The sequence below is a fragment of the Aquila chrysaetos genome, chromosome 3 (genome assembly GCF_900496995.4).
Source record: "Aquila chrysaetos chrysaetos chromosome 3, bAquChr1.4, whole genome shotgun sequence".
Classification (NCBI taxonomy): Eukaryota; Metazoa; Chordata; class Aves; order Accipitriformes; family Accipitridae; genus Aquila; species Aquila chrysaetos.
In genome coordinates, this window is record NC_044006.1 from 19,811,787 (window position 1) to 19,830,089 (window position 18,303).

The 18,303-nt window shown below is 43.9% G+C and overlaps 1 protein-coding gene across 4 annotated transcripts in view; it reads right to left on the reverse strand.

Annotated features, from left to right (window-relative positions):
* AOAH (acyloxyacyl hydrolase) overlaps positions 1-18,303 on the reverse strand; it is a 90,710-nt gene that overhangs the window by 62,659 nt on the left and 9,748 nt on the right. For 2 of the 4 annotated variants that reach the window (XM_030009024.2, XM_041122464.1), the window contains exons 2-3: positions 16,965-17,119; positions 2,762-2,857 (exon numbers count right to left, since the gene is read on the reverse strand). In XM_030009024.2, coding sequence (XP_029864884.1) covers positions 2,762-2,857; positions 16,965-17,118 — 250 coding nt within the window. In that variant the 5' untranslated portion in view covers position 17,119. Of the gene's footprint in view, positions 1-2,761; positions 2,858-16,964; positions 17,120-17,551; positions 17,666-18,303 lie in introns of those variants that run through there. The other 2 variants (XM_030009026.2, XM_030009025.2) reach the window with 2 other exon arrangements.

The window sequence follows — 18,303 nt, forward strand, 5'->3', positions numbered from 1 at the left end:
TTTCCATAACATTTCTGGCCCTGGAGGAGCCAGCTGGCTGCTGTAACCCATACTGGTGGCTGTGAGGAGGGGAGGGTTTGGCTGGCCGTCAGCTCTGGGGAGCTGATGTTGGGGGTCTGCTGGTCACACTGATTTCTAGGTGCTGATTTCCTAATGCATATGGGAAGCTTGACATCTAATTACCCCATGGTGTAACAAATGATAGGTGGTAAAAAGAATAGCAATAATGTAAAATTATCACTAAGCACATAGAGTCCTCTTGGAAAATACAGATGCCATTCAGACTTTGGCTTCCAGCAAAACAGACCCAAGCCACAGGCAGTGTTTACAGGACTTGCCCTCTGAGCCAGCCCGCAGTCATGTGTTCACAAACCTCCGGCTCCGCTAACACACACAAAGAGAGGATATTGCAGAGGGAAAGCTCTGTTAGGAAGAAGCTGTGCAAGTCAGAAAGGAGGGGAAGACAGAGAGAAGATGATGAATAACTTTGAGTGTTCAGGGGCAAGAGAAGAGCTTAAACCAAACTAAATGTGGAAAATTCAGAGAAAATTTAGAGTATGCTTCCTTTTGCCCTGCTTTAGGTAAAAGACATCCCCTAAACTGCTCTGTTCTTCCGTGATAAAAATCCAGAGGGTTTTCCTCTATGGCTCTGTAGTCCTAGAAACACAAATTCTGGGTGAATCCCAGAGGATAAATATTTGCAAGAAAGATGGTATTAATCACGTTGCCATTTCCACTTGAGCTCTAAGGTGTTTACACAGCAGTGGCCAATACAGAAGCAGAGCATGACTCAGAGGCAACACCAGAGGCAGACGGTCTCAAAGCACATTTTGGGTATCAGACACCTCTGTTTCATCAGGCAGACAGCCAGTATCCAGGTAAACATACATTCTTGCTAACAACATCTCTCACACTGTAAATACTGCCCATTCCCCCAGACCTGGCGTTTCTCTCTGCTCAAGAGCCTCCTTCACTCATGGTGTTACTGTTCTTATTTTCATAGGTTTATTGGCTATGTCACTTGAATCACACATGTGGCAAATGTTTCCATATAAATAAGGATGCAATTGTTTTTTCTATACAGCTTATGGGATTGACAGGTACTGAATTTTTCTCTTTCAGTCTAAACATTTTTGTTCTTGAACATCGTATAGCTTCACTGAAGTCTTGATCCAACCCCAACTTGATTGTAATTGAAATTATAGGAGGCCCTTTTTAAAAAAAAACCACATGAGTTCTTTTTTTTGGCCCTAGGAAAATCCCCATTGGCATTAATTTGTTGCTGTTATTCTTGCAATCAATTGTAGGCATGTGTATAATAATGAAATTGTTCCTTCAGGTGAAGTGGCATGGCCTGCTTTAGCAGGTTGCCCCTTGTGAGCATTCAAAGCTTTTCTGTTGTTTCAAAGTAGCAAGAGGACGCTGTTGACTCCAGCTGGGCTCCTCTCCAGGGAAAGGATAAATTGGGTTATACTGTAGCTCCTGCACAATCCAAAGGATTTTTCATTCCTCTTAAATTTAGGGTCAGTTTTTTTCTGTTGGGCGTATCCATGCATCTCATAGAAGGTAACTGGATTATACAGATTTAACTAAAGGGATAATAGGATTTTATGTGTGTAAAGAATGGCAGCTGAAAAGAAATATCTTGACATGTCAGCAGAACAAGGTCCACTGAGTGAATCATGAACATAGAGCTAGCATGTCACATTTTAAAGAAGAAAATTGTATTTTAATAGCAGGATCAGTGCTTCTAATTGTAACTTCATGGTTATGTGCCTGTAATTTAAAACACTGAGGATATGACTTATGGAATAGAAATCAGATAAGCGTCTTTCTAACAATGAATGAATCCCAGCAATTACCTCCCTGCCCCATCCTGCATTGGGAAATCCTCTCTTGGAAAGGAGGGAATTAATATTCTGCATGCATCTTCTGTGAAACTAGGGTCTACAGAGCAAGATGGTTTCTCAGAGATACAATTCGTGAAGTCCTATATAAACGACTTTTTAAGAAGGATCCTAAGCCATCTTTTTACATTCATAATGTTAAAAAGATATAATGAATGTGAGATCTAGTTACTTAAATAGTTATAGGATTGGTCTGTGAGGCACAAAGCTATTCTGGCATTCAAACTGTTCTCTATTTAAGGATGTGCATTCGGTCATCTAAGCTCCTTTGGGCAAGTAAAATAAAGGGCAGAAAAAGGAGAGTCTACATATATTCATATGGAATAGCTATCGCTTTTGAAATTTGTATCATGAGTTACATTTCAATAGTTTTTCTGTGCAGACCAAATACTCACATCTTACACCTCTCAACCTCAGCTCATTTTTGAGATTTTACAACAGTGGCTTCCTATACCTGCTGAAAACATTTTCCTCTTCACAGTTGCTATAAAAACCCACATCAACAAGAAAGAAGGGTGTCTGGGCATACAGTGAATCTATTCTTAATCTGCTAACAAAGAGACAAAGTGGAGAAAAAGGGGGGGAAGGGGTCTGCATGCATTGGTGCTCACATGCATGTGGGCTTAATACAACCCCATTCACTCTAACTTTGGGACAAAATCCCAGCTCTGAAGCCAAATAAGCCATGACACTGACTTCCCTACAGATAGCACCTTGCTATCTTTCAGCTACCTTCATTTGAGATGCTGCACGAGAAGTGGATAAAGCTTTTTCAGACTCCACATGTGAATTTTTAATTAACAGAGAAATACAGCAGTACCAACATAACATATGGCGTATTATTTGGTACTTACCAGGTATGTAGTTGCACAGTCTCTCCATGGCTGCCTTGACTGTACTGTTGTGCCACTGTGCAAGCTGTTCAATTACAGACACCACAAGCACACATCCTTCAAACAAACAAACAAAAAGAGCGAATGCAGTTATCTGCGAATGCAGTTATCTGCAAATGTGATGAAGCACCCTGCACCATAGAAGTATTTCAGGCATCGTTGGGCATTTTATTTCTTAAGATGCTCCATGGCAGATGAGTGTTCAAGGGGAAAAAATACCTGTGAATTGCTGTCTTTATTCAAAACCTGTAGGTTATCACAGAGAGGATGTTGATGCCAGAGGAGCGCGCAGAACAGCCTGGCTTTTACAGCACTGGATGTTGCTCCTGAAAAAAACATTTTCCATCCTTTCAAGGATGAAAATCAAGGAACTGGGGGGACAGCCACTATTACAACTGCCTGCTTGGCCACCTGCTCTCTTGTTATTTCTCACAAGAAAAGAGGCACAGGTCTGTACTTCATAGGACTTCTATACCTCTCCACAGAAGCCACACAGAGAGCTATCAAAACTATTTCCTATGACCTATGAAGCTGGTTATTTCTCATTGCTAATCTGGGTGCGAGCAGGGCTAAAGCCTAGTTGCTCCTTAGACTAGCTGTGGCTGAGACCCAAGAACTTTCACACTGTAGTGAAGCATTTCTTGAGATGTACAGCACTTTTTCTGATATTTTTGGGCTGAAGTAGGTTCAATGTGATCCCCACATAGCAATCATTCAAAATCCACGTGATGACCGTAAGTGGTTCATTTCAAGTCGACTTTAAATTGCCATAGGCCAGCATTCTGCTCTCTCTTTCTGCAGTGGCTTCACCATTTTATAAAGAAAACACATTTGGTGATGCAAAGTCTGACCAATATAGTCAGACCTGGCAGCCAGAGTGAGGTCCCTGCCTGGACTCAGAGCCTGTGTAACAGAGGTGGGTATCCCAGGCAGCCAGGAGACAAGGAGCTGGGATGCCAGGTTCCAGCAGCCTGAATAAAGATTTCTCTTTGAAACCCCTGTAGCTGAACCCTGTTTCCTCCCCTCTGCAAGAAATCTCAGCTCTCAGGACTTGCTCTGACAGTCTAGAAATGGAGGTGAGTTGCAGCATTTGGATGTAACTGCAGATGCATCTTTTTCCAAAGCTCAAAAGAATTAATATTCAGGTTTTCAGACTGGCACAACTCTTCAAAGTGAGCTTTTAAATTCCTTCCAAGTACCCCTGCCTATGTGCTATTAAATCAAAGTGCTGGTTTTCAATGTAAATACCTTTGATGCTCCTATGGATCAAGTAGCAAGTCAAAGAGGAGGTAATACAATTGGAACTTGGTGTAGGACTAGTATCTTTGAGTCTTCTATTACTTCTTCTACTCCAAATATAGTAATCCAGTGGAAATTATAGTGAACTTGCCACCTCTTTTGGAGGGATAAAAGCCCACTTCTCCATACTTATTAAATAAAACGCTCACTCAAAGTCCTCAGTGGAATGATTTATAAAGCATGCTAAGAGCCATTACCTCCTGTCAGCCTAAAAGAATATGAGAATAAATGGAGACGGATACAACCAAGAAAAAACCCTGAAGCAAGTAATTCCTTCTTCCCTCTCCCCACCCCCAAAAATAGCCACAGGCTAGCCCAAAGAATTAACAGTTAATTAAAAAAAGTAGAATAATAAAGACCCAGACTAAAACCTGGGCTATCCAAGCTGGAGGGTGAAGTGTTCTCAGGACTTGGGCTTGAAGAAGAGCCCAGGGCCATCTGGTCTCTGTTTAACCACTAGCAGGTGCCTTAGCACAGCCTAATCCCGTGCCATGCCCTAGGCAATGCTTGTGCTTGTGCTAGGGTCCAGTCCCCAGAGCACATTTGGGTGAGGACACCCAGTCAAGGTGAGGGGGGAGTTGAGGGGTGCAAAAGACTTCCAGCTGTTTGGGTGCAAGCCATGCCCTGCACTGGCCCCAGAGACTGAAAACAGACCCTGGCTTATTTGCAAGGGTAGCGTGGGCATAGCCACGCTGGACTGAATCCATCACTTAGCGCTGAGATGACGGTGCACATGCTTGAAACACGCTGGAAACACACCTAAAAGGCATCGCATAACTTGGTTCTTACAAGGCCATATTATTAACACACATGAACAACCTACAGACAACCAAAACTACCCTTCCCCTGCCTTCTACATCTGTTTTATTCATGAGGATGGAGGTTCAGAAAAATTAAATTACCAAAATGATGCCTTAACCACAAACCCACATATTCTTTCTGTGCCTTCCTTTCTTCTCTTACCAAGGTCAGGCCTTCACCTAACAATCTTGCTGTCTAGAAGTCAGAAAGACAAAAAGGAGTCCAAGCAGAAAGACGGGAAGGAGCTAGTCCTTTGATATTTTCTAAAGGAGGCAGCTTTTGTTGTTTTACCTCTCATTGTTTTGCACTAGGAGCTTGAGGAAGCTACGATGAGGATGTGCCAGCACGTAGCAGACACAGGTCCAAGAGTCTATGAGGGGTGAAGATGAGGAGAGAAGGAAACTTGGGAGACACTGAGATTAGCAATGTTAGCAGAGGAAAATGCTTCAGTGGGCAGAGGAGCTGAGAGAGTAGATGGTCCCCAAAACACAGGCTGAAACAGAACTGAGCACAGGGGCAAGTAGGCAACAGCGATGGAGCGGTCACCGATGCAGCTTGAGGAGTAGGACAGCCTGACCAGACTGCGAAATTGCAAGTCTGGATGCAAAGCAAGGGAAAAGCCCCCGTTGTGAGCACAGGCGTGAGCTCAGACACAGGGGGGCAGGTGAAAACCGGAGGAATCTGGGATGTTGTGTCCCCGAGGCTCAGTAACCCATCACGCCAGGAAGCTGACAGTATCACTGGCTGCAGCAGAGAGGAATATCGCTCATTTTGCCCGTGCTGTGTATCCCAGCGCTCCTGCACCTTCAGCCAGGGCCTGCCAGCACACTTTGCAGAGAGGACAGTCTGTCTCCTGCCTCTGGCACCTCCTCATCCTCTGTGGGACCAGAAGGTGCCGTGCACTGCCGCAGTGAAGCTTGCAAACTGCTGCTGGTGTGAGTGGGACGCTGCCCGCCTCCCCCCGCTGCCTGCTCCACAGCTTGTGCTTCCTGTGCCGTGGTGGGTCTGCTCCAGCCGTGAGCAGAAATCAACCTCCGCAATGTCTCTGCTTTCAGTTAGTGTCCTCGGGTGCCAAAATTTTGGCTCTAGTGCTGCAAGGAGAGGTTTTATTTCAGTGTAAAAGCTGGCCTGATAAAAACATTGATGCAACAAGTCAACCCCTTTGCATCAGGATTGACCAGCTCATGACGTGGCCCCACGCCTTCCCCTGCAGATGAGGAGCGAGCTTGCCTCTGGCTGCAGCACTCAGCCCTGCTGCACCTCAGTGCACTGCTTTTACACTGAAATAGTTATTCACCCCAAGCGCAGGCTCAGCAGCCTGCCTAATAATTCGTCTCAGGGTGGGGGTGCAAAGAGGCTCCTCTCTCTTTGACTTAGACGTTGCCCCCATGACTCATTTTCGTTATCACCGCGAGATCTTCTCGCCTCCAGTAGAGCCGGTGCAGAGAAAGAGGCTTATGGACAAACAGCCCGAGTGCAAAATAACCCTGGTGTTTCCATTTCCTCTATTATACAAGAAGACAGTCTCCACTGAAGTTGTGAGTTTCTCTCTCATATTTGTCAAAGTACCACAAAGCGGGGAGAGGGGGGAAATAGCTATTTTTGGTTCAGCTCTGCCGAACAGAAACAGAATTCTTAATCACAAACACAATAATGGAGGTAACCCTACACATGGAGCGGGCTCCCAGAAATTAAATGGAAATTTTTCATGTTGATTAAGTCATTTTGACACTTTTGTGTCTATCGAACCAGGCCCAAAGGGAGATATGCTTCATATGAGAGTTAACGGAGCCATCGCTGAGTTTGTGCAGTACTTAATGCACTACCCTGGGCTACTAGATGCTGTATGAATATAAATAACAATAATAATAGCCTGACTACTTGGGAAAAACTCACAGAGCTGAACTCCAAAATCTTTGTTCTCATAAATTAGTCTTTACTATCACAGAGAGGGTGCTGCTGGTCATGCTACTACACCCTCCCCGCCTTGGGCACCCACAGACCACACCTCAGTTATTCAAATGCTCCCCCGCAAATGCACTTATTCCAGACAAAATGCTACGCTTCATGGGATAAGCCGATAAAGAAAGACTTGACTGATTTTCAAAGGGGTCTGTGGTTCCATTTGGAGAATCCTCAGCCTCAGGCATTGCGGCTGAAGTCTCTGGACCCAGATTTGGGAATTCTTCCTGCCCTCCGGTGGGAAAGATTCTCCCCAGGAACGCGTGCCACCAACACGTGCTATCAGCTGATCTGCTCTCTCTTTCCCCCACCTTCCTGGGCTTTTACCAGGTGCCCTCGGTCCACCTCTCTTTACTCCTCGTGATCTGCTGGCACTTCTTATTGCCCCGCCATGGGCCGTGCCTGCTTACGTTCGGGCTCTGCTGGCCTCAAAGCCTTTCATTTAGACTGATGTCATCAGGAGAAGCTTTTGGGCTGGAGACTGTAAATTACGCAGGAAAAGAGCTGAATCCTGGGAGGAGGGAGAAGGAATGTCTAAAGGGACTCACTGTAGTCCAGGGAATCTAACCCACCCAGGCTTCCTGTTTTTTTGGATAAAAACATGCTCCCCCCAGTAATTCAGATTTATCCTCTAGGAGAACCTATCATCTCCTGTGGTGGGCTATAGGTAAAACCTCAAGATGTTAGTGTCTATAAATTAAAGTTAACTCAGACTACCCTTTCTCTTTTTAATCATATATATCATCTTCCTCTGGATTTAGTGGCAGAAAAAGAATTCTCCGTTGGCTGCGGTGTAAGAAGCCACTACCCTCTAACGAAATCAACAGAAATCTCCCTGCACACCAAATATCAACAGAAATGCTAACCAGTTATTCTAGCCTTTAATGGGTCTTAATTCTGCTGGCTAAAAATGGAAAATAATTAGTTAGCTAAAAAGGACAGGGAGAAATCAGCTGTCTTTGACTGTAGAAATCTCACTGCTTTAATTACTTATGATGTGTGTGAGAATATAAACTTTTTAATACTCTGGCATCAGTAGAAAAGCACTTCCAGATCTGGACAGTCATTAGCAACTATTGCTTTTAATTTAGTAGCTACTTAGATGTGATTTATTTCTCATCATGAGCTGGGCACATATAAGGCAATGTAGATAGGCTTCATAATTAAAGGTTAAAAAAAAAGCTCTGAATTTTTTTATAGTTGCACATGATTTTCTTTAGAAACAAGTTTCAAGAAATTGACTCTGCTGTTGCACTTCAGTAATAGTTTTCAATGCCTTGACAGGCTGAAGGATGTTTTCTCTGGAAGAAATTCATTGGTATTATAATGCCTACCAGCCATTAGAAACTAGATTCTGGTATTAATAAAATGCCTGTCTCTCTTAGCAATAGTTTTTCCCATCTGCTATTAATTTCTGAATAGATAAGAGAAAACCATAACCATTTTGCTCAGCAGCAGTAATCTGAAAACTCACACGTCAGGAAGTACTTCTCTCCATGTATTTGAAAATAGTGTGTAATAATAAAATGACATTTCCAATAAGCTGGGGGAAAAAAATCATATCCCCATAATAAAATCAGAGCTAGAGAAATTCATTTCTTAGCTGTGAAGCCTCTGGCAGTTTGAGCAGACTATTTAACTTAATCCACTTCTGCCGCACGTTTGAAATGCTCTATAATTAGAATTACACCTAGGGATGTCAAGTGTCTGGATAGTGAAAGCTGCATCTCTAAGTTTCAGATCTGTAGATATATTTGTGTAAGTAAAACTCTGCTAAATGGGATTTCTGGCACCTGGCACATCCTCCTTTGCCATCCTTTGCTCACGTTCCTGGGTGGTGGCAATCTTTCTTGCCCCTCCAGCCATATTGCTGTTCTTCAGCCATAAATTAAACGTACCTCCTGGAGCACAACGAGGATATAAGCCCAGAAAAGTGGCCTTGGACACAAATAGTTCTCCGCAAACCCTGCCAGCCAGGCTGTGGTCACCCTGCTCACTTGCAGTGGAGCAGGAGCCGGAGCCTTGCTTGGCGAAACGGCAAACCTCTGCCTCAGATATCTGTCTGCAGCAGCAAGCCCCTGTATAAATGAACCCATCTATCACTTTCCTGGTTTTATATAGAAGGTGAAGGTTTTCCCAAAACACAGACTTTGCTTCTTCCATTTATAGATGCTCCAATGCATCTCTTAAAGCCTACAGATGAGGAGTCCCCAGAGCCTGTCTACAAAAGACAGTACTGCTACTCCTTGTGCAGATGCTGTTGATCTGGTGTAAAAATACCTCTTTCCAAATTAATCTAATCCAGTTCCAGTTCAACCTGGAACAAGACATTCCTGTTTGAAATAAAAGCATTCACATGGGGAGCCAGTAAGAAATAAAGTTTTCTCTTCTGAGATGGGGACATGCATGTAGGTATTCTAGGTGTAGGCAGACCATGGATATGCAAATTTACAATACAGGAATGTTTTCTTTTTCACTATATATTTCTTTCCTAATACTTCCCAATACCCATTTTGCCTTCATTCACTGCTTCTCAGCACCGAGCTGATACTTTCCAAAGAACAGCCCTTTATAACCTCAAGATTTCATTCCAGCATGGAAATATTCAGCTCAAATGACATAACTGTATATGCAAAGTTAGGATAGTTATTTTCCCATACACAGCCAGAGGATTTGTTGCTTTGAAAGGTAATTTAGAAAGGGATCCGAGTGTAAAAGTGTTTTAACTCACACTTTGCTTCCTGTTCCACTTACAGTGTTAATGTATTTCATAGAGATACTAAAGTGATGGAATATAATTATAGGTATCCATATTCAAATATGTTGGCATATACAAGACCTTTTCCCCCTAAATTTGCTAAGCATCATAAAATATCTTGGAAATGCTAAATGGCACACTATTACCAAACCTGTCACTGGGCCTAAAATTACATATAGTATACTGGCTAAAGACATTTTTTAAATACTAATATCAATGTAGCACTATTTTGAGTGTATTGTAGCTCTGTAACAAAACCAGCAAACCCTGGAATACCAATTATCATTTCTGTTGCTCATGCAACAGCATTCAGCGACTTTGGACCCCTAATTTCAGGGCTCTATTCGTTCATTATGATTTCCTTAAGACACCCAATGAGGACTTTGATACAGTTTCGCCGGTACAGAAAATTCAGTTTTCATCTAGTGGAAGACTCTGGTATCCATACCTGCCAGCCAAATGTATCCCTAGTGTTTCCTGCATTACACTTTAAAGAGCCCTATTTAACAAAATCTCTAACCCTAGGCATTTCAATGGAAATGCTTTCTGCATTAATTAATAGGAAAAAAAAAGTATGTATGTGTGCCATTAACATAGTTTTCTTTTCCAAATCAGGAAAGGGTATTAAAAATTTACCAGAACCTGAATGGTGGCAGGGGGACTTAATGTAACTGGATAACTTCATCCTTGTCACAAAGGTTTGACCATTTTCAGATTCTGAATGCACAGAACTTGTTTCAGATATGCAGTTCCTAAAACCACTGAAAGTGATTGTTTTAAACATAAGCAGAAGTTCTGTATAGGGCTAACATATGAACAAGAGCAGGAGGCACACACCTTGTGGCAATCAGCAACCAAACAGACAATCAATACTAAATAAATAACATTATCAAAGAAAACTTATACTGAAGACAAGCATCAGTAATGTAAAACATTCAAGACTACCCATGTCTACAAATGCACATATAAATATATATGATTGTGTATTTACACACACGTACATGTATACATGTCGGTATGCTAAGCACACCTTTTTATTGTGATCAATAGATATATTTGCATTACAGCCATAAACTTTCAGTAGGACTTGGGGTGATTTTGAAAATGAAATTTTACCATCAGTTGCTGAAAAATATGAATCTTTGTAGAAAATATTCCTATTTTAATAGTTCTTTTAGTATCTCTACTGTACTATTCACACGGTCTTTCTTTCTAAAGTATAATCAGAGGAAAAAGTGTTATGGTCAAATCTGGTATTTATTACTGATCATCAGGCCAAATTTTGCTGCTGAGTAAACTAAGCAATGTCAGTGAAGTGAACAGAGGTGCTGCAGTTTGGCGCTGGTTTAGCTGTAATCAAAGTTGATTCCGAGCCTTTCAGAGTAAAATACATTGTAGTGCTACATTGATATTGGGCATGGCCTTTTTACAGAACTCATTGAGCTGTAAATTATATGTTCTGTCATGGTGCCTCCCCAGACAATATGTGCACAGCCACTTTGTCTGAGTGCAGTTATTAAAAGCCTCGAACTCCATTTGGCATGTTCCATTGTGTGAAGTTATTGGGAACTCCAAATGCCACTGGTCCTGCTGCCACTCCGCGGGGCTTATTTCATCCCTGCACTCATGCACAGCTAGATGGAGGCAAACTGTTGAGGACATTGACTATCACACAAATCAACACAGGTAGAGGTCGGCGTTTTACGCTGCTGGGAAACTCAGAAACATCCGTTCTTTAATGTAATTAGAGCTGAAGATATGTTTCAAAAACAGGCTTCTCCACACGCTAGGAATTATGTGCTCCTGGGTGAATGGAATAGGTGACCCGCAAAGGTTGCTGAGAATGGCATTATATCGAGCACAAAGATGGGGAATTTTGCTTCCCTGGCTGCTGACCCTCAGGATCTCCATTCACTAGTAAAGAAGATGGAAAGTGCTGCTGTCCGGCTGTATTGAGCGCTCCCTGACTAAGCACCTCATTCCAAAAAGGGCAGCCAAAGTTAATCGCCAAAGGAGCAGGGCAGCCTGCTGCTGGGGAGAAAATAAATAAACCCTGCTATTTGCAAATGATTCTCACAGTCACAGCACAGAGGCCCCGAAAAGCCAGCCTGGAAGTAGTCATTTTACACCAGCCTCTGCCCTAGCAGCTGATGTATGGCATCTATGCCATTCCTAAGGGACAGGGTAGACACAGATCTGTTAACATCTCTAATGAGGTCTTCTACAGCCTTCTCAGGAACTGATGACAGTGCTCACTTATCCCTACCATCAGAAAAATTTTCTTCCTAACCTGAATGTCCCTACTGGTATCCATTTTTGTTATATCTTGCCATAGCTGTTACGAACCTGCAGAATGGATCACCCCTTTAATGTTTTTGAGGACAGATATTATGCCTTTTCTCAAGTTTTTCTTCTCTACACTAATTAACTCTAATTTATTCAGTCTTTCTTTATAGCTTATGTTTGTTTTTCTCTGAAACCTCCTGTCACTCTGCATCATTCTTGATGCACAGGCACAAAAGGGAAGGCAGAAATTCCTCTGAGGCGTTGTCAATGCCGACAAAGGTAGCGGGTTACTTTGCATGTCTTGCAAGCTAACTTCCATTCACACACCTCGGTGTACACAGTGTGTGCGTTCTTCGTTACAGCATGCCATCATTGTGCCACTACAAGCCCAGATGATCTTTCCTAGGGATGCTACCCAGCCAGTCATTCCTTATCTGCCACGTGTGTCATTGAGTATTTCTGCCAAAGTGTCTTCAACATACCCATATTGAAATGATCTTTTTAGGGGGCAAGTACCCCAAGTTTTCAAGATTATTTTGAATTTAATTCTGCCCTCCATTGTACTTGGAAACATTTCCAGTTTTAGACGAGGTGCTGATTTAATAGCACACTATTTCATTAAGCTAATGAAAATATGGAATGATACTATGTTCAAAACAGAGGTCCAGGAAAGACCTCGTTTTGTACATCCTTCCACTTAGGGAGTAAGCCACTCATAATTACTCTCTGAACAAGGCCACCCACCAGTTTTGTCCTGCCCTGTAGAAGCTTAATCAATGTCACATATCTCTCAGCCATTAGATTAGTGCTGAGGTGGTGCCAAAAGCCGTACTCAAGTCCAGCTGTAACATCCGCTACTTCTTCTGTGCCTACATGCCATTATCCCATCAGCAAAGAAAATTAAATTGATCTGACACTGTTTCTCCTTGATAAATCCAGTGAGGCTCTTACTCATATTTACTTTTGAAAAGTGCTTTTATAAAGTTTTATTAACTATTGAGGGATTTTTCTAGGAATTGATGTTTAACTGACTGATCTACAGTTCCCCAAATTTCCTTTCTTTACCATGTTGAAGACAGATGAATACAGCAGTTCCCTCCTGTCTTTCAGTGTCTCCCCTGCTTTCTGCATCCTCCAGGGCAGCTTCTGCCTTTTCTGAGGTTGTTTCAGAAACTTCTGGATGAATTCACCCTTGGTAGAAAACAGGGCAATTTGCAAAGACCCTTTAAGGGCCCTGTTGCAATTGGGGGTGGTGGGAGGTGTGGTATAAAACCTTTAAAAATTAATCAGAAATAGTAAAAAAATAAAGAACATGATCTTAGGTATGATAAAACATTAACATCAGTGTCAACAGTTACCAGTGTTTCTGTACTGTCTTTGGGTACCTTAATGTTAACTTAAAATTTTCCTTGCCCTCTGAAATGGGCAATATTTTCCTCATTTGACAGATTGGGAAAGTCAAAGACCTGAGTATCTGAAGGGCTGGCTCATTCATACTTCATTTTTGAGAGAAAAATACACAGCATCTCGTTCTCAGGATGCCCAACCGAAATTGTCAGGCTGCACCTAGCAAAAGGGTTTCTAGGTCTCGTCCTGAATAAATCCCTTAAGCCATATTGCCAGTCAGTAACAAACCCAGAAACAAAAACCAGACCTAGCATCCATCTTCCAAACCTGTGCACGGAGCAAAAACTCACCATCTTTACATGAGGAAAAACAGCTTCCTGGGCCTTTGCTTATAGGAAAACTTACTAAAGCCCTTTTATCTACCAGAAGGAAAAAGCAGAAGAATGTATCACGTGAAAAGCATGCAAGAGGCCCAGAGGAAGGGCCTGAGCTGATTTCATGGTATGCAAAAAGGGGGGCATTTCTCCAGCCTGGGGAGGCAGGAAACACTGATGGAGAAAAGAGACTGCAAGATGCTGGGAAAATTCTTCTAGTGACAGGGCCAAAGGAAGACCACGTAGCTATTTAAGAGCAGGTTGGAGATGGTTAGGAACTGCTTAGATATACTACATCTGATCTTGTGTCTAGGAGGATTATCATCAGGTCCTTTCCCCCTCCTTTCCCTAATTCTAAAAGGCAGTAGTATTAAATCCCTTTTTAGGTGGCAACACTTTCCAGATGCTTTATTTTTACACTGAGTCAATTATGAAAAGACTTGCTCTGCATGAAGCAGCCAAAATTTTCAAGAAAATGTAGCAAAAATGATGTGACTTTTTCTATAGTTACTGAGGCTGATTAAAACGTCTGTCAAAATGTTTTCTAACACAATTAAGTTTGCTGTAAAAAAGTCACCTTCTTTTTTAGACAAGTAACAAGCAGAAATGTTTTGGCTAACCTCTCCCTATGAGTCGCCTGAATTGTTCAGCCTGCTGTCACACCATGCATACCCTCCTCTCCTCCAGCCCTATTCCATATCGGCTTATAGGTGCCTACCCAAAATACATTTCCCAGGATGTGCTAAGGGCAGGGGAGTCGCCTAAAGCATCCAGCCGCTTTCCCAGTACGACCAGAATTTACTGGGGCAGATGGTGCCTACCCAAGGAGAGCTCCTAGCAAGGGGAACTGAAGAAGCAAGCAACCAAGTCATATCGAATTCAACAGAGGTACTGGAGCTGCATTTTGCTCTCCTGTCATATAATTTCCACATATTTCTTCAAGAAGTGTGATACTTCCAGTGGAAAGGCCTAATGGAAAATATTTTCTTCATTTTGTTACTGAAAGAGCATCCATTTTCTGACTAGCTTTAGCTACTAACATAGCAATCTCGATCATGCAGGTGGTACACACACAGGAGCGATCAGAAATGACTATTCAATGTGCAGCCACCTCATGTCCCTCAGAAAAGAGGCAAATAACTTTGAAAGATTAGGCACCTGACCACACATCTAACTTGCATGAAAAAATCCATTTCTTCAAGAAAATCTCCTATACATTTAGCAGCGGGCATTTCTCACGTTAAAATTGCTGCCTCGATCTATAAGACCAAGAAGACACAGAGGAAGTTCTCATGGCCCTCTCCCAATGCCTTCCCAGACAGCAAACTGAGTTGGCAGGGTCTGGGGTCGAGCTGTTGAAAGGAAATCACAATCTTCCTCCTACAGATGAAGCTGATCTCGGCTTAATTTCTGCTCCTAAGAGGGCTAGTCACTGAATCAGCTGCAAAAACTGACATTAACCCCGCTCCATGCCATGGCTGATGGTTACATCAGCTCCTCCATGCTTTCCCTTCCCCACTTGTGAAAAGGAAGAGACACAGATGGCTTGTCAGTGTTTTCGAGAGTTAGTCAAGAGAGCAGCTAATCAGCGAAACCCCAGATCTGGGCTAGCAGGCCTGCCTGCGTGCAGTCACTAGCCCTCCCTGCCAGGCCCGGCCTGTGCAGTTTTAATGCTCTGCATGCTTCATTTGCAGCTCGTGATTTACAGAGGTGCAGACAGTCTGTTTTGGTCCTGAGTTGAGCTCATGTGGATGCTTTTAGCTGAAAGGACACCTCGGAGAGAGCAACTGGTGTGGAGGCAGGTTTTTTGGAGTCTTCCCACTGAACAAACACGCCGGGGAAATGCAATGGGGCTGGCGCAGCTTTCCTCCCTTCGGGAGGGAAAAAAAAGCACAATTTATCATGTGCAAGGTGACTTCAATGCAATGTGCAGTCACTTTAGGAACTTAGAGCCTTGCTGGGTCAATAGGATGGAAAAGGCAGAAAATGCTCACACCTGACATTTAAAAAACACCAGTGTAAAAATCGTACAGGCGAGAACGCTTACTGCCTTTCCCATGCCATCAAAAATGTAGCCGCCGAAAGATCTCACCATTAAAAACCACCATTTCCCTCTCACTCTGGCAGCTGCTCAGTCACTGCTTGTGTGGCTGCTGGCTGAAATAAGGCCAGTCCCTGACAGACGTTTCTGTTTTTCACGACTCGCTTTCATTTTCTGGGTGGTGGTGGAACCCTGGCAGTGGCTGCGCAAGCCTCACCACCCCGACTTCGCTCCACTTTCAGTTCACCCTGCCTGCCAAAATCTGTAGGGGCACTGTGGATGGCTCAGAAGTGAGGCAAAAACCTGTTTTTATCAAGCTTAGGATTATTATTGCTAATTGTGTTCCTTGAGCCACAGTGAAAATAATTTTGGGCTGAAAGGAAGTATTTCCTTCTGAAAGATGGAGAACCATGACAGGGTTTATGTTTACAGCACAAAAGTGCCCTGAAAAACTAAAAGAATACAAAATAAAATGTTGGATCATAATGCATAAAGCATATCCATCATTTAACATTTGCTCACATAAAAAATATAAGCTACAGCATCTCTCTAGGTACACAGAGTCTCACGCCAAGGGCATTTCTGGTGAAGAGATACCCACAGATCACGTTGACTTCGGTGTTACTGGTCTTGCTTTGGGAATCACTTAGTCAGCTGAGGCTATAGGATACCCCCAGCTATAGCTCCCGTGGAGATCACAGTCACCAAAGTCACATGAGAGGGGGGTTGGCAAAACACACTCACCCCACTTTAGTAAAGGTCATGCAGATGCGTGGCGAAAAGGAAAGGAAATGTGAGGAAACAGCCTTTGGCTATTTCCAGAGATGACTATCCAGACAGCAAAGCTCCCTGGCCCAAGTATGGACCACCTATTCTTAAGAATAGTTTCCCAGGCAATGAAATCAATGAGGACACCCTGGGCAAGTCCGAGGGAAACCATGCCTTCCTGCAGCTAAGCAAAATGCATCGTGAACCCTAACAAATACTAGGACCCCCATAACACCTTGTTTTCAGGTCCCGGACGTTAAAGCCAGCTTTTCAGATGCCATTCCCCGCAGAGCAAAAACATGAGCTTTGGGAAGCAGCCACTCAAAAACAAAATCATAAAATAACTCCAGACTCCATGCTGGCCTTGCAAAATCTTCAGTGATTATTTTGCCAAAGACTACGAGTATTTTGCAGTACAGCTGTTGAAATAGATAAAGGAGTGATTTATGACGTGCATAGCAATTCTCAGCTCACCAGTGGAGTAACAAATGAACTAGTCCAGCAGGCAAACAAAACCTGAATACGTACCGACGCAGGTGTGTCCTTTGTACAGCCCGGAGGAGAGTGAAGCAGTCGGTGGGTCATTTCCACGGGGGAGAGGGGAGGAAGAGGCAGCCTTCAGCAGAATCGGGAGCCAGAGGATGCAGAATAAATTAAAGAATGTTTGCCTAGATCCCCTCATCCTAAGGAAGGAAAAAAAGGAAGAAATCAGGTGGGAAGGGTGCACATGGACCTGAATTCCTTTAATGCTCAGGGAGCATCCTGCATCCTTGTCTTATTAGCAGCTTGAGATGAAAGGAGACTCGTGCGCCTATATAGCTATATGTAATGCAGGGACTGCTTCCCAGGCGGGGACACACACCTCTGCCCTCTCACGGAGTGCACAGGGGATCCCGCACTCGCTCATCACAGGTGCTCTCCTGGCCCCTGCCCTTCGCACACCCCTCAGCCCTTCTTCAGGCCATTCGGGGTGGCTCTGCAGCCACCCACCACAAGCCGGCGAGACCTGTACATGTGGGCACCCCATGACTGGGCTGGGAGGATGTCCCAAAGGCCCTGGGTTGCTCTCCGCACCCCCACGCAACCCCACTGCCCCATTTGCAGCTCTTCCCAACCTGCTGGCCTGGGAGGACCACGAGGGTTGCGTGAACAGCTCTGGCTCAGCGCTCCCGTGTCTCCTGCAGTAGCAGCAGATGACTAACGACCTTAAACCACAGTAGTTGCCGGAGCCACTCAGCGTTAATAACGCAAGACACTCCCCTGAACAACTAGTGTTGCAGAAAGGAAAAAAAAAACAGCTCCACAAACCCTTCCTTCCCCCCACTCCCCGCTGTCACTCCTCTGCCCTCCACCGCCGACAAGAAAAAATAGGTATCTCTAGCTGCTTCTGCAAGATTTTTGACCAGGGTTTCCGTTCGGGAGGACCAGGCGTGAAAAATAAAAGAAAGAGGCTGCTCGGGCTGGAGCTGTGGGGGTGGGAGGGATGGGGCTCCCACGCCGGGGTTTTGCCAGGGCTTTAGTTCTGCTGGGGTCGAGCCTGGGGGGGGACAGGAGGCAGCTGCTGGCATAAGAGCAGTGGGAGCTGAACCCCTGTTCTCATCAGCTTTGAGCACATTGGTTTGCAGCCCCCAGCTGCCTGCACGGCTTGAAAAATCCTGAGCTTTTCCTGCTTTGGCAGTCACAACAACGAAAGGTTTCCCTGTCTCTTTTTTTTTTTTATTCCCCCAGATAAGGCAGAAACCAGTCGTTCCCCAGCCTGAAGCAAAAACAGAGAGTAAAACATGTATAAATGACGTCACTTCAGAGGTGGAACAAGTCCAAACAACTAAATCCCAGACACTGTGGATGCAAGGATGGCTATAAGGAT